The sequence below is a fragment of the Xiphophorus hellerii genome, chromosome 4 (assembly GCF_003331165.1).
Source record: "Xiphophorus hellerii strain 12219 chromosome 4, Xiphophorus_hellerii-4.1, whole genome shotgun sequence".
NCBI classification, from domain to species: domain Eukaryota; kingdom Metazoa; phylum Chordata; class Actinopteri; order Cyprinodontiformes; family Poeciliidae; genus Xiphophorus; species Xiphophorus hellerii.
This window is the reverse complement of record NC_045675.1, coordinates 29,338,613-29,355,358: the sequence shown is the minus strand read 5'-3', so window position 1 is coordinate 29,355,358 and position 16,746 is coordinate 29,338,613. Positions and strand designations below refer to the sequence as shown.

Below are 16,746 nucleotides of genomic sequence, written 5' to 3'. Positions count from 1 at the left end.
GAAGATATAAGAACCTGTTTTAAGTAAATAATTCTTGAGTGCTGATTTTAAAAGGTAACAGTTACACTGGCAGATTGTTTCACTTATAACTGGACAAGGGAAATAAACAGTAAAACTAGTACTTTTTAATCGATATTAAGAAACGATTGACTTCAAACAAGCTCGTAAATGTTGCTGAAAAGTCACTTGCAGGCTAGTTTCGTCTTCATTCAAGTGTTTGCACTAGAAACTACACCAAAAATACTTGGCAAGATTTTGTGTTTTTCTTTTGCAGTGTGGAAGCTCACCTGATTAGCTGAATCAATTGCGCTGCCTTAAATCTAAAGCGGCCCGTTTCTGCTCATTAGTTGGGACCTGTTTGGTGTTGTGAAGAGCCCTGAGAGGACATTTGTTGTCAACTCACACTATAAACTCAGACCTCATTCTTCTCAGTGACGCCTGAGTCAACTCCAGTCGTTCTGCACCAGAGGTTCAGCTGCGACCTCCAGCTCTCACAGCAGCGCTCCAAAGCCTCCCGTCCATAACTGTCAGCGGCGAGCACAGAGTTCAGGTCTGAGCTCTTAGGTTACCTGTACTGTGTGTGTGTGTGTGTGGGTGTGTGCGTGTGGGTGTGTGTGTAAGGTTGTAAATGTCGGCACGTCTCCACCAAGTGGTCAGGAGTGTGAGTTGCTAGCTGTCAAAATGACAGAAGGCCTTCAGATTTTTGTGTCACCGTTTCAAGAAATAAAAAGGTCAAATATGGATAATAATGGCTTGGCAACACAGATCATCCTTGTTACGTTAAATGGGAGTGAGCAAAGATTTAACCTACAGAAAGAGTAGTCCTTTTTTTTTTTTTAGAAGATCAAATTTTATTCTACTTATTTAAGCAGAAATAACAGGAAGTTAGGCAAGAATTTTTTGGCAACTCTACTCAAAAGGCGGGACTACTTCAGTGAAATAAAAAACAGTGATCCAACAAATTACCCACATAAGAGTATAATAATTTTTTGGAAAAAAAAAAGTGGTACTCAAGTACTGACTAACTGTTTGATTGTAACATCTGATTATATTTTTAAAAAATGATATAATCAAACACACAATAGTATAAAGTTACATGCTCGCTCTGGCATTTTTAAAAGATAAAATAAAATAAAGAAATTTGCAAAAATAAATTGTATTGAGACTTAAGACAAACTTGGGCGCACGTATTCTGTTAACTTGGTTAGTTTCTATTCAAGACACACTGACTCATATCCAGTTATGTTCAGTTTCTGTTGTAGACTGAAAAAAGAAAATAGTAAACAGAATTGATCTTTAAAAAAATGAGTAATGTTTTGATTTTGTTTTGCGAAAGGCAAATGTTTTCCAGATTGATTTTTCGGTTAAATCTTTTTCTATGTTTTGATTTAAAAAATTAAAATCTTGCATGTTTAGTTTTTTGTTGAGCAAGTACAAATGAAAGAAATCATAATAACATTGTTTTTTATGTTTTTAATTTAAATAAGAATCCAATTTTGCGGCCTTTGCATACTTTCTGTCTGACTATTTTGGCTTACGGGCAAAAAGTTTGAACACCAGTGTGATCTGTAGGTGTTTAGAGTTTTAGTTTCATTTGTGTTTCTGGTTTATTACTTCTATTATTTTAGATGTTCCATTTTAATTTATTCCCTGGTGATAGATTAGATTAGATTCTTTTGTCATTGGTTCTTGTTTAGATTCATTATTATTTTTATTCATTGTTTATGTCATTTTCAGTCTCCTTCCCTTTGGTTTCCTCCGCTGTTTTTGTCTTTCACCTCTCCCTCAGCCTGCCACTTTCTTCCCTTTCGCAGCTGCTTCTTATTCCCTTGTTTTATCTCTACCTGCTCTCTTCTCCAGCTTCATCTACTCACCTCTAATTAGCTCTTTTGATTATCCACTCCCTCCTCAGTGTGCAAATTCTTCTTCCTGCTACATTTCACTCATGATTTCCTTTAGTTGTCACATTAAGTATTCATATTTGTCAATAAAAAACTTTCATTAAATTAAATTAGATAAATATTTTCCTTTCAGCGTGGATTATTCTGATACAGAAAAAGAGTGGAATCATTTTCACTGTGAGCCAGAAGCAGCCAGTTGTTGTGATCAGCACACATTATTCCTACATTAGCATGGCTGTTGAACAAAGCAGCTGTTGCTCGGTGAGCTACAGCGAACCACATCTGTTTGCTGACGTAACTGGGAGAATGCGATGCGCCGCCCACTCACCAGACGGGACATGATGGAGGTGGACAGACCTGGGACGGATCACTGAGCTGTCAGACTCTGGGCATCACCCAGCCGACGGGGAGAAGCCGTGGTTCCAAGGCAGAAAACCCAACATCTGGTTTTAAATCAGAGCTCTGTCGGCAAACTCGGGACGCTTAATCCTAGCCAAAAATGAGCTGCAGCTCAAGCGTGACTGATATAGGCCCTAGCAGGTGACCCCACACAGTAAAACAGCAGCTCAGTCATGGGTCACTACAGCTCTCTGTAATCCTCCCTCCTTCCCCCTGCTCCTCCATTAGGCCAGAGGATGTCCTGTCGTCTTGTTTGTCCTTGACCGGAACTGCTGACTGGACTGGTCAGACCGCTCTGGATATGTCACTATTCCAATGTGTACACAGGAGTGAAAAGCTAAAGGTTAGCTGACATTCTTTTAGAGGAGAGGTACAAAGAGTTGGAAAAGTAATCAGACCTCTTGATTTTTTTGTGTTTTTTTACAGATTGCCTCAGTGTATTTTGTTGCGAAAGAACACAAAGTAGAGTTTAACTGTGTGGTTAAAGCAGCTTTTTCAGCTGCAGCTGAGCCAGAACCCTGACGCTCCTGTTCTGACTAAAACCAGGAAGATGGAGCACATCACCCCAGTTCTGAAGTCCTTACACATTGGCTCCCTGTAGCTCAGAGAATAGACTATGAATCACTGAACGGCTTAGCACCACAACAATACATTAAAGATCTACTATTGTTGTATCAACCTTCCAGACCTCTCAGGTCTTCTGGTTCTGCTCTGTATCCCCAGAACCAGAACCAGAGCCAAACATGGAGAGGCAGCATTCAGCTTCTAAGCACCACAAATCTGGGAACCAACTTCCCAGAAAACTGGAAAAATATCTGAAACACTGTTCCTTTAAATCAAGACTAAAAACCCACCAGTTTGGAGTTGCTTTTGATTCATAATTACTGGAACATTGATCAGGATATTTGATGTTGATTATTCTTGATGATGGCATTTGACAAAGTACAAGGTTTATTGCCCGTTCCTTAAGCGACATACAGTAAGTGACTGTATTATGTTTCTATCATGTAAAACACTTTGAACCACCTTGGTGCTAAAATGTGCTGGATAAGTAAACTTCACTTGACTTAAACTTGAATTAAAAATTAATTGTTGCCAGTCACTGGCCTCTAAAAGCCACTGTCTCCCCAGATCTCACACGGCCCGGCATCGGCCCACAACTGTTTGGACCAAACGAGCCTCCAGCTGTGTCCATGTCCTTGCATGAGTCAAAATGTGGGTCATGAAGAGGTTAGCTTAGTTGGAGCTAGCTACAAATCCCTTTCATTTCTGGTAGTTTAGTTTTATTTCTGAAAGCATAAGTAGAATAACGAACTGGTTCAGTTTTTGCTATTTTTAATTTTTTTCACAATCAAATCTGATTGGATGACTAATAGAGGCATCCTCCGGATGTGCAAAGCTGGATGACACAAAGAAGACGGACGTGGTTCTACAAAGTATTCATCACTAAAACAGTTCCATATTTTTATTCGCAAAAATAATGAAAACAAATCACTCATTATGCAATGACAGATTGCATAGCGAGTGTTGATCTATCAACACTCTATCAACTCACATAAAATCTAAATAAAATGCACATTAGGGTTGCAAATGTACAGGAAAAAGTACATATGGGGGTGAATACTTTTTCAAAGAACTCAGTTTAGATAATCTAATAAAAAACCAGACCATGTGAGTTAAAGGGGCAGTATTATCAAAAATCTACTTTTTTAACTTTGCATCATGTTACAATCTTATTCCCTAATCAAAAACATTCCTTTAGCGTTGCTTTGATTCTTTCATGCATGTTTGAGAAATCCTCCCACGGCAACCATTCAGCTGTGCAAAACCGCTGAGTGGAGCTAGCCCCGCCTTCAGGGACGCAGCTCCTCCTCAGGGCTGCAGTTTCCAAGTGTCCACCTCACAGAGAAGCGACTTCCCCTCACAACTCCTTCAGACTAGCCAGCGGCAATTAGCAAACACCTACTGGAACGGCACATCTGCTGAGCTCATTGTAGGAGCTGCTTCTCAGTGCAACGCTGGTAAAAACATTGTTAAAGGGTTAATAGAGGAAACATGTTGTGATGACTTCCTGAAGGCACAGCTTCAGAAGGAAGAGGAGTTTTAAAAGAGACAGAGGCCCAATTTCAAGGCGTTAAATTAGGAAGTAAAATTGTTTTTAAGTCATATTTGATATACATCGCATCTTTATAACAACTGAAGGTAACATAGTTACTTGATTATGCTATAAAACGATACCATGTGTTTGGAAAACACATCATACTGCCCCTTTATGTACCCCGAGCAGTTCTTTAAGCTCTTTAATGACCAAACGCTGAAGCCATTTGAAGACACAGCCTGTACATAAGATGTACAGTGAGAACAATAAACTCATTACCCACCTTCAAATCTGGATTCTAATGAGTGATAAAGATCCTTTCACACATGCATATGGGAGTTAGTGTGAGTCCAGTAACAATGACAAATAAAAGTTACATTTCTTGCTTTTGTTTCTCTTCATATATTGCTTTCTGTGCCCCCCCATCGTCAGTGGATGCACGCATTCAGAGCCTGCTGTCGGTGGATTTTTGCTCATTTGGTTCACAGCTGCCGTCCCTTCCACCCTTCGCGGATCCTCCAGGCAGAGTGCATTTCACGGACTCCGCCGTCGCCGGCTTGGCGTCCAGCCTGGAGATCACGGTGGCCCTGCGGCTCCTCGGCCTCCTGCTGAAGCGCACGGTGAAGAGGCCGTAGATGATCGGGTCGAGGCAGGTGTTGAAAAGCCCGAAGATAAACAGGATGTGGGTGAGGGAGTGCGAGACTTTCCCCTCCAGGTCGTCGGGGAAGAACCAGTACCAGAGTCCCAGCAGGTAGTACGGAGTCCAGCAGACGATGAAGGAGACCACGATGACGACGCTCATCTTCAGAGTTCTCATCCGAGCTTTTGGGATGTTGTTCTTTGAGCAGCGGAGACGCGGTTCATCAGAGGACACTAAAGGGGAAAATCGGGAAATTATTGTCCTTGTAGGTTGCAGTAAACTCACTGAATAATGGCTTTTAAAAGTGAACACTCCTGCTAAAATGCCAGGTTTCATTGTGTAAAGGAAGACACTACGACACAAAACTTTTTTTTTTTACACTTATAACATTATATTCATCCTGTCCAATTAAACTGTTATAAAGTACGTTTGCAGGCTGTTAAAATTAGGCTTGGCTAAAGCATGTTCTGATTTAGTTTCAGCATTCAGGCTTCTTAAGTTAACACCTAAAACGGAGTATTATGGCCATAATAAGAACAAATAAAATAATAAAAGAATACATTTATGAGAATAAAGTAATAAATTTATGAGAATAGTCATAAAATTCAAGAATAAAGTCATAATAATATGAAAATAAAGTTGTACAAGAACAAAATCAAAATAATATGAAGATAAAGGCATGATATTTCATAAATAAAGATGTAATATGACTTTATTCTTGTAATACAACACCTTTATTCTTATATTGTTTTGACTTTATTCTCATAATTATATATAAATATATATCTTTTGTAATTTCTTAACGTGACCCTAATACGCTGTTGAAAACACCTACCTTAGTGAACCTGAAAAAACATGGGAAAAAAGTTCAGCTATCCTCTAAGACTGTCTCAGTTTTATTGTTTATCCAAATCCAAAACATAGGGATAAAATGAGCTCTTTGGACAAAGGTATCAGTCAGGACAAGGTTACAAAAAGCCACACAGCTTTACATTAACAGGGGCTTGTACACTTTTGAGAAAGCGGAAATAAGACCAGACTCCACTCTAGATACGTGTTGTTGTTCTACAGTCACAGATTTATCTGCTGCACGAAAGCAGAGAGTTTTCAAATAAATACATGGAGTTGAGTTTCATAATGTATCACTTTATCTGTAAGTGCCTATTCTTAAATGGTATCAAGAAAAAAAATATATATCTTGATCAGGAAAAATGAGGATTCTTCCTAATGACAACATTTTCTTTTGTCTTCTATATTGCATGTTAGCAAGTTAGCAAACCAGAAAAAGATAAAATATTAGACTTAGTAAACATGAGTACAAAACAAATCTCAATAAGTATTTCCTTGGTTCTACATTGATATATTATCTATGTCCTCTTTCTTGTCTTTATTTAGGACTAGGTCCCAGGAAGTGAACGCTGTTTGGTTTGCGTGGTTACCATTCTTTTTTGTCATCTGCTTGGAGATGTGGATGAAGATCCGGCTGTAGCAGGTGATCATGATGGCCAGAGGCAGCAGGAAGAGCCAGGAGAAGGTGAACATGTTGTAGGCAGTTTCCTGCCAGTGAGTGACGAAGCTCCCCCTAGTGGTGCACTGAGTGAAGTTTGCTGGATAGGTAATCGTCACGTTGTGGAAAATGAAGACCTGTGGAAGCAGGTGAGAATGAACGTTAGATTCTAACTTTGACAACGAGAGTAATCAAGTCATTTCTTAGCTTGAAGCTAAAATGTTATGTCTGCTCACTATTATTTCAGACAAAATGTCTCTGGACAAGAAAAAAAAAATCTTTATTAGACCTAGAAGTTTAAATCTTTCCAAGTGAATTTGTACAAAACCTCAACATCAACATGCTTGGCAGATAATGCAGTATTTTTAAGTTTGAAAGCATAATTTTGAATCCATCAGATTCCAGCAGTCAAAGATAGGAAATAAAGGAGTTTCCATCACGTTAATTTATATGAAGGCTCATTATGAATTAGGGTTGCACCGACTTCAGATTTTAGGCCGATCACCAATCTTTAAAAATCCCGACCTGCCGGTTCCGATGTTTTTGTTTAATGCAGGCCAAAGCTACAAAACAATCCTGATAGATAATCTAAGCAAATTCATGCTAAATAAAAGCTCAACTTAAACGAATAAACCAAATACATCCAAACGTTACGTGTCTTTTAGAGACACTTTTAGCAGTGGGTCCTCTACTGGATGACCTTGGTGGTAGTCTAAACCATAACAGAGATCAAAACGTGAAACCAGGGTTGTCCCGATGTAATACTGATATCGGAAATCGGTCCAATGTCAGGGAAAAAACAAGCACTGGATTATATCAGCCTGCATCTAAAATCTCTGATTTAAGCACATCAATAGAGGCACTCCACTCCAGCACTTAGTCCACCCCAGGATTTCTTCCCAGCAGTGCTTGTATCCAGTAAGCAGACCAACTGGGTAATTATAAATGGCCCAGTTGTTCTCATACATTTTTGTTGTTGACTATTGTTCTCTGTTTCGGTAATATGACTTGATCAAGGCTTTTCTAACATTCTACACTTCAAAATAAGTCGTAAAATTATGTATGATTCATGCTGATATCGTTTCGGGTTAAAATTGGTATTGGCTAATTCTCAAAGCTGCGGTATCGATATCAGAAATGAAAAAGTTGTACTGGGACAACCCTAGTAGACTGTACTGTAATTGCAGAAAATGTAATTCAGTGTTTCAGCCAAGGGCAACTGAACACAAGCTTTTGATATTTGTCTTGTGCTATAACCCTGCATTTCCCTTTGCACTGCAAAAACACAAAACCTTATGAAGTACTTTTGGTTTAGTTCCTAGTGCAAACATCTGAGTTAGCTTGAAATAAGATGACACTAACATACAAATAACTTTCAGAAATAGGGGCTTGTTTTAAGTCAACGATTCCTTAATATTGATGAAAAAGTTCTATTTACAAGTGAAATACTCTCCCAGTGGAACAATGGATTCCCATACCATCACCTTCCTAAAATAATGGCCTAAGTCATTTTCTGCCAAGTGATTTTTACAAAAGAAAACAAACAAATCAACCCCATTTTATTGTCAAAAGGTGATATAGGCAAAAAAAATTACTTTTGGCAGAAAGAAAATGACCTGGGCCATTATTTTAGGAAGGTGGCGATATTATAAGTTAAAAATAATTTGTCCAGCTGGCAGATTATTTCACTTTAAACTAGTACTTTTTCATGACTATTAAGGAATAATTGACTTGAGACCAGCTCCCATTTCTTGCTGCAAAGTTACCTGTAAGTTAGTTTTGTCTTATATCAAGTGAACCAAGATATTTGCACTAGAAACTAGATCAAAATTATTCAGCAAAGATTTTGTGTTTTTGCAGTTTGAACTATGTTTTTCGATTTCATCGGCTGATAACTTCGTGCATCCTCACCTGAGGGATGGAGAGAAGAGCGCTCATTATCCACGCCACCGTCAGCATGACCCTGTTCCTCTTCGGAGCCATGCTGATCTGCAGGGGGTCGAGGATCGCCGACTGCCTGTCCAGACTTATCACCACGGTGACAAAAGCGCAGGAGTACATGGCCTGCAGCTTGAGGAACATCAAGAACCTGCAGGCCAGGTCGCCGGCCAGCCACTGAACGGTGATGTTCCACGCGGCGTCCACGGGCATCACGATGAGGGTGACCAAGAGATCGGCTGCGGTCAAGTTCACGATCAGCACGCGCACGTGAGACCTGCGTCGGTGGCCGCTGGCCGCCCAGAGCACTGCCACATTGCAGAGGGTGGACACGCCACACAGGATGAAGGTGACGATCACTCTGACTTTCGCCGCCGTGGAAAACGTGGGCAGCTGCGGGGTCCCGTCCACGGCCGTCCAGTTGCAGCGAGGAGCCAAGAGGTCGCAGCTGGCATTGAGGTCAGAGCGTGAGCTCTGCTGATACATGGCGACGGGGGCGGCGCAGCAGGACGAGGCGTTCATTTTCCGACCCCTCAGCATGGAGTCAGCATTTTGGTGGGCGGCGCGGAGACTTGCCGAAGGGAAAGAGAGCAAACGGGACGCAGTCATATTCATGAAGTTTAAGCCAAAGATTTATCTGCATGGATTTGCATTTGCAAGAGGAGAAGTTAGAAATTAGCTGCGTGCGTAACAGAGAGGCTGTCAGGGAGGGAGCAGTCATCTGATGCTCACTGAGGTGGAAAGACACTCGGCTCTAACAAATCACATTAGGTGCAAAGGGGGGAGCATTGAGTTTTCAGCACTTCCTGCAGCACCACCTGGAAACCAATCAAGACAATGTGCTGCTTGGCACTTTTAGGAGGGAAAATGAGCTCAACAGAATCTCACTGCTCAGAAGAAACCTGCCAAGATTTTTGAGTGACTTATAAATGTAGCTCCCATCACTACAGCTTCCCACCTTAAGCCAGAAAGTGTTATATGCATGATACTTTTTTTTTTTTTTACAATTATGAACCAAGAAAGTAAAAGACTCGCTCTGAGCTTTGAAGAGTATTTAGTCATAAAGTTATTGAGTATTTATGTTTGACGAGTTCCTCTTTAAAGATCTGCTACTTGGGTCTGGTCCATAAACAACCTCATTATTCAATCAACAGCACAAAAAAGGTATATGTTTGCAAAATTATGTTTTATGACAAAGCTAATTCAAACGAGTTTTTACACAAGCATCTAGTCTGAATATCACCAGAGCTATGGGATTATAGAAATACCAAGAATGGAAGAGTTGGGGCTAAAAATAACGCCTGAACTAAAATATTCAGTCAGCTGATTGGATATTTCAGCTAATGTACAATTCAACAGATTTTTGGTATAATTACTTTAAAAAAAAAAAAAACAATATTTCAAATTCATAGCAAAGGGCGTCAACCTGTCATTGGCAACACCAGGACATTTTAAAGGTGTCTGTCGTTTGTCGGTCTTGAAACATTTCAACCTGTTTTCTGTTGCTTATGGCCATCTGCAATTATTGAGTCTGGTGTTGTTCAAAGAGTAAAAATATGGCTGAGGGAGGATGCTTTATTTGGTTTGTGATTCAGAACACTAGTCAGTGAAATAGATCGATCTCAATGGTTTTCATTAAAGGAAGACGGACTACATCTTCCACTGACTGAAATTATCCAGCAGTTTCAGCAATATTTGTAGTTGTCCTTACTTTTTAAAATATTTTTTAACCTAAAGCTACAGTTTATCATCGGTTTATCACCTTTAATTGACCACTAAAAGAGCATTTTCCAGGCTTTTGTCGCAACAGATTTTTAGAAAAAAACAGGTAAACCTCAGCAAACTGGTCAAACCTGGGCAGAAATTTTCACAATCATAACAGCACCTATAAAAACATTGTATTGTGCACCAGCCACTTCATTTCTAATGGTTGTGACCTGTGTTATGGTCAAATAATATCTATGTTGCTGATTTTATTTTACCAACAGATATGACCAAGCTACTCAAAGCATTGATAGAGAAAGTAAACGAACGCCTAAACTAATAGAAACAATATTAATGTCAACATACTCACATTAGTCCCCCGGTGTTGGAAAACTGCAGAGAGACAAGACAAAATTAAATCAAATCCAAAGTAAATGCTGTTCCGGGCGCGGCTGCGGATCCGTCCCGCGTGTTTCTTTCAATATATTCTGTTAAACTACAGAAAGTCCCGAGGTCTCCCCACGCAGCTGTGTCCCTGCGCCCCTTGGAGTCCCTTTTTCTTTCTCTCTCCCTCCGCCGCGCACGTGTGAGAGGCTTTATCAGTGCGCGCGCACGAGCTTTTCCGCATCCCGCGAGCGTCGGTCGGTTCAATGGAGCTCGAGCGTCACAGCGAAGTTTCTAATTTTAACCCCGCGTAAAAAAAAAGTGTAATTGGTCTCCTCAGCCCATTAGCATCTCTGCCGTCGAGTCGAGACCGAACCGAACCGAACCGGGTCGTGACGAGGTAATGAGAGGAGGATTCAGAGGGGAGTTGATACTTTTTGCTCTGAGTCTGAATTTTGATTTTTGTCAGGCCTAAAGACATTTGAACAACAATGGCCTATATGGCCTTCAAACTTTTGTTGTTTGTTAGTTATTTTATGCTACTGGTTTCCAAATGTGTCCACAAGGGAAGAACAAAGATTGCTTTCTGTACCCAAGGAACTATATTTACTTATATAACCTTTAAGCACCTTCACTTAACAAATGTGCCATCCGGGGTAGCACCCACAGCTAGCGCTTATTGTTTGTAAGAACCACCCCTATAATTAAGCTGAAGCATTTCATGTTTAAACTTGGATATTCTTTATAAGAAGAACAGAGAAACTGGTCGCTGAGGATAGTTGGAAGAGGTTTTATTAACAAGCCCTTCCCCTGATCTGCATTGGTATTCCACTGCCTCCCCATCCAAACCGAAAAAGATGTTATTTCCAAGAAGACCCAATTCCACAGCACAAACAAATAAGGATACGAATTGTAAGAAAACAGAAACAGTTTTCCATTATGTTTTTTTTTTTCTTTACGTTTACAGCTGCATGATGGGTTGGCTTCCACTGTGCGCTCCATGATATGAGTGGAAATATGAATCTTGGCTGGAGACGTAATGTAAGTAGAGATTGCACTTCCTCTCTGTATCCGTGTGGGATTTCACTGAGCTTCTTCCCACAGTCATAAAACGTTTGTTTTGGTGTGCACACGCTGTTCCAAATGAGCTTGTACTTAAGCATCAAGCTGCACTTTCTTTACCACTTGGGATGCAAAATTGTTCTTTTCGTTATAAGGATGAAAACGAAAGTTCCAGAAGGAGCAAACTTTGGTCTGAGGTAGAGCTGGAGAAACAAAGCACTGTCCACTTGGAACACCCAACTGTTTCCACTTTCAACCGTCTGACCCAAATGATCACAGCGGATTAAAGGAAATTTGGTTGAATGTTTCAAGAACAACCCAGGAGGTACCGAGGTACCGAGTACAGTCATGGTTGACACTTAAACCAAATAAGATGTTTTAACAGGATAGAAAGGAAACTGTCCTCAATGAGATTGATTGTTTATAGACGATTCGTATAGAAAGCCAATAAGAGCAGTCATATAATCAATCAATCAATCGATGAAAGCCCAAAAGTTACATAACCTCTACCAATGATTAGCATAGGTAAACTTCTGCAGACATTCACAATGTAAGCACGTTCCACACAGTTCTTCCTTTCTTCCCCTCTTCTGTTTGTTTAACACATTAATTTCTATTTGCACCATTTTCTCCTGTGACTGAGGCTGTTTATCTAAGCACCAAGGGCTTCTGGGAAAAAGTTACATCCGGTCTCTCTACATGAAAGCAGATTCACAATCAACAAAGAGATTCCGGTCCATTTAAACAGACAAAAATACCAAATTGTTATTCGTTTGCATGAGAGTCAGACAAAGAAATCAGACAGCAGTCTGAATCTGATGATTCAGCAGATTGCTGAATGGAACCACACAAAATGTTTTGTCTATTTTGTGATTTTTTGGGGGGAACAAAACAAAGATAATGAACTTCCAACAGCCTCAAGATCCATTGAAATACAGAAAAAAACCTTCTGTTTCTCTTTATCGTCTTATGGGGAAAAAAAACTAATTTGGCTTTCCTCTAAAGCCTCAGATCATCACATGGGGAAAGTACCAAAAAGATTTCCCAAGAAGACAATTAGGTGAAAATGTGAACCGTCTCACATGAACGCATTTGGTGTGTTTCACTGAGCATTTCTTTTTAGCAATTAAGAGATGAAACAAAGCAGCTTATGTAGCTGTGTGTGCAGGACATACCTGAAAATTACATTTTCTTTTTTTTTCTTCTTTCCTGCGAGAGGCACAAATAAAGCTCCATCTCCAGCTGAGAGGAGGCACAAAAATAATGCGGCATGCATTTGCTAGCTCCTGGGAGATTTAACTGAGAAGATGCAGTGTATTTGCAGGGTGTATTTTCCCAACGTACTGTAAAACTGATGGCCTAATCCCACAGCATCCATTACATTTTATATTTTTATGTTTCAACGTTGCAGCGGGGCTGCTGGTTGTCTCCGGCTGTGTGAGTCGGGGGTCAACCAGGACAGGTCGGCGTTCTACAGAGTAACATGGAGACACAACGGACAAACAACCATGTACAGTGGAAGCGCCGCACGTATTGGCACGATTGCAGATAGAAAAAAACGTAGAAATTTTGAGATTAATCTCAGAGATTTTCTTGAACAAACTTGGACATTTCTGAATTTCTAGTGTGGCAAATTTGCTTGGAAAAACTCAGAAGTTTTCCAGAAAGAAACTGGAACATTTCTGAGATTATAAAGTTGAAGATTTTCAATTTTTGAATTTTTCTTTTTCTAGAAAAGTCCTGAGATTAATCTCAAAATTTCTGACAGTTTCTCTGGCAAATTTTTGACCTTTCAAGCTCAGAAATTTCCACGTTTGTTCTAGAAAAAACTTTTTTCTACTTTCTTTCTGTCTATAAAATAGAAAATGTTAGTGTATTAGGGTTATAACGGGCCTAATACGCTGTGGTAAATATGAGCACATGTGAATCCGTACACAGCCAGTGATCCACTATATGCAGACAGGACAAGTCGGGGAGACGGACAGTCGTGGTTTTGGACTTTTGAATCTGGGGTGAACAGGGAGAACATTTAAACTGCATGCAGAAAGACCCCAGGCTGGGATTTCAACCTTTTTGCTGCAGTGCACCAGTGCTACCAACTGCACTACTGTGCCTCCCAAGTTATATAGTATCTACAATAAATATAAAAATAAATACGTAAGCAATTTATTATATTATCTTAAGGCATACATTACATAACGCAGACTATTTGTACATTGAAATAAATATATTGGAGCCATAAATCATACAATTTCCGTCTTATTCCTTAGCCCATGTGCGGATCCCACAGCAGAAACCCGTCCACTCAGCGAACCTGAGATGAATCTCCAGAGGAAGGACAGCTAGAGGTCGTCTGTCATTGGACAGGTTGGTGCTTTGACCCATGGCTTTCCACGTCAAGGTGCTCTTGGACAAAACACTGAACTCCACTTTAACTCTGATTTGTTCACCGGCCTGTGAATTTGTGAAGGAGAACCGGCCCTGAACAGCCCGGGTTATTCAGAGCAGCAGTAGTAGTCAATAGACGTGTCTTTATTGTTTTCCGTTCTTCTACACCACATGCAAATTATTGAGGAAATTATTCTGGAACTATTTTCTTTGCTTATTAAATGTACGTGAGGGGAAGAATGTAAATCTTTGGAACTTCTAAAATATTTAATATTTAATTTTTGTTCACATTACAAACACTAATTTCAATGTATTTCATTTGGGTTGTAGTAGTTCAGTATTGTGAAGTAAAACAAAAGGTGTTTTTCAACATTTAAGAAAACAAACAAAAGAAATCCCCAAAATTTTCCATACATTTTATTAATCTCTCTTTACTCCGATACCCGTAAATAGAATCCAATGTGAATCAATAGAATTTCCCTAATTTTAGATAGTAAATAGAGTTAATCTCTATCAGCTCAGTAGAAATAATCTGGACTACTGGATCTACACACATTTTGGGGCTGAATATAAATGCACTCCACACTATTCAAATGTATATTTAAAATTGCAACGCGAGTCTCTATCCCTTAAGTTGTCTGTTGAGACAAAATAAGAAATAAACACAAGAATTGAAGGTAAATCCACATAAATCTTGAAAGATCTGCATACGAGTGCAGAGCAGGAAGTGGACCAGAAGACGAGAAAGGCTGTTAACAGGAACCAAACATGGGCGGACGGGACCACTGAGCCGTTGCTCTCCGTCTTTTTTCACTACACGATAATCGCCTTGACGACATAACGGGGGGATGTAGTTTTAACGAGAGGAGAATAACATCTCGTCCCCTGCAGCAGACCGAGCTGAAAGACTCCAGATCAAACAGCGGAGATGTACGCCGGGCCTGATTTGGGTTGAATACAGAGCTCCACGCCGGCTGCCATTCAGCCTTCGTCTGTTTGTTCCAACAGATCAGAGGAAGAAAGAAGGAAACCGCGGAATAAATTTCATTTTCAGATTGACCGTTTTGTCTCTCGCATATTGAGAGCTGTAATTAAAAGCGGCAGGTGATTATGTGAAAGAGTTTTTAATCAGCGGACGGACGCTGCGTTGTCGCCAAACAACGAGAACAACTGATATGATGTTGGCGTGTCTTGCAGACGAGAGGACGGATTAGTGGCCGTTCAGAGCCGCCAAATGTTGCTGGCTGTTGGTCTGCGCAGATATGAGATGCCGGGCGTCAGTCCAAGCACCATGCTAACTATTTACTTCTCCAACATGTCATCTCAACTTTAATTAACTGCAACAGTAAGGGTTATTTATAGATTTAAGATGTAAATCCAGGTGGATTCCCTCCTCTTCTTCAGTTATCCAACATTTCTGCCTCTTTGAATCAGTTCTTCCTCCCTAGAGTATGCAGGAAGGGAAATGGGTCAATAACTGAATTTTATTGATTAATCAAAGTTTTGGTTTTTGTAGATTTAATTGTTGGGAAATCTGGATTTATTTTCATCAGTGCTCTCATCTGGTTTCCATAGTTCATAGTGCCGCCATCTTGTTTGACAAGTGTGTTTTACAGCTTCTTCATATCTGGACTTTTAATTCAGGTCAACTTTATGACTGAGTGTTATTGGGCCAGGCTAAATTTTTTAACTGATAAAGCCAGTCATGTTATAAGAATACGGTCTCAGAAATACGAGAATGAAGTTGAGATAACGTGAGAATAAAGCGTTAAGAATAAAGTCTTAATATTACGACTTGGTGAAATATTGATCCTATGAGAACTCCAGCACAAAGACATAAAACAATGTGAGGAATGATGAGCGCCTTGTGAAGTTATACTTTGGTACTAGTTATACAAATAAGGTAATACTTCATCATTTAACACATTAGCATCAGACTATCATCAGCAGCAGGACTTCACAACAGTTATGTAAACGGATGAATCTATTTCAAGGAAAACTACACGGACAGAGATGGTCACTTTAGAAGCTTTTTTCTCGTAAATTTAACGCTTTCTTCTGTTAGACTTTTTGTCTTTATTCTGCTAATATTATGACGATATTCTCATAATCAAACAAACAAGCCGTATCGCCGAGCCATAAACGTTTGATTCCATCAGACAGGATGTGAACTGTGGCAGATTCACCCTGCAGCTAAAACCTGATTCTAGACACACACCTACAGTAGAGCTGTAAAGAATAGAGCGATGTGTCACGCAGAGGCCAGAGCGAATCATTGCGGAGCGTCTTGGGGTAGCATGATGACAAGACCAGATGATGACCTTTTAATGTCACACATATTCTGCCCAATTTAACAGTTTGAGGAAAACATTAAAAAAAAAGAACCTGCAACAATGTGGTTGTCTCAGAGTGCTCACCGTCGAATGAAGCATCTTTTGCAAAGAGTCAATAAAATATGTTAGGTGTCAGGATTTTGCTCTTTAGGTTATGACCCACTTCTCCTTACGTTAAGGGTCGGAGCCTTAAAATTCATAACACGCATTTACACGCAATTCCTCTGTAGGAAGAATCGTACATTAAATCCCATTAAATATATGTTGGTGCTTGTAGGCCTGTTGCAATAACTCAATTAATCACATGATAAATCAAAACAAGCTCAATAATTTCCGTTTGCATCATTTAGTTCTCCTTTTTTTTTTTTCTCCGTTTCTACCAAACACTGGAT

The 16,746-nt window shown here is 39.9% G+C and overlaps 1 protein-coding gene across 2 annotated transcripts; it reads right to left on the bottom strand.

The window, feature by feature from the left end:
• Window positions 1-4,745: 4,745 nt before the first annotated feature.
• Window positions 4,746-10,731, bottom strand: LOC116718126 (putative gonadotropin-releasing hormone II receptor). 2 transcript variants are annotated; one of them, XM_032559809.1, is made up of 4 exons: window positions 10,558-10,731; window positions 8,457-9,054; window positions 6,478-6,682; window positions 4,746-5,271 (listed from the first exon to the last, which is right to left on the bottom strand). In XM_032559809.1, exons 2-4 carry the CDS (start codon window positions 9,021-9,023, stop codon window positions 4,844-4,846), a joined length of 1,200 nt encoding a protein of 399 aa, XP_032415700.1. In that variant the 5' UTR covers window positions 9,024-9,054; window positions 10,558-10,731; the 3' UTR covers window positions 4,746-4,843. The 2 variants fall into 2 exon arrangements, with proteins under 2 accessions (XP_032415700.1, XP_032415699.1); XM_032559808.1 differs by lacking the exon at window positions 10,558-10,731 and having other exon boundaries at window positions 8,457-9,198.
• Window positions 10,732-16,746: the final 6,015 nt, after the last annotated feature.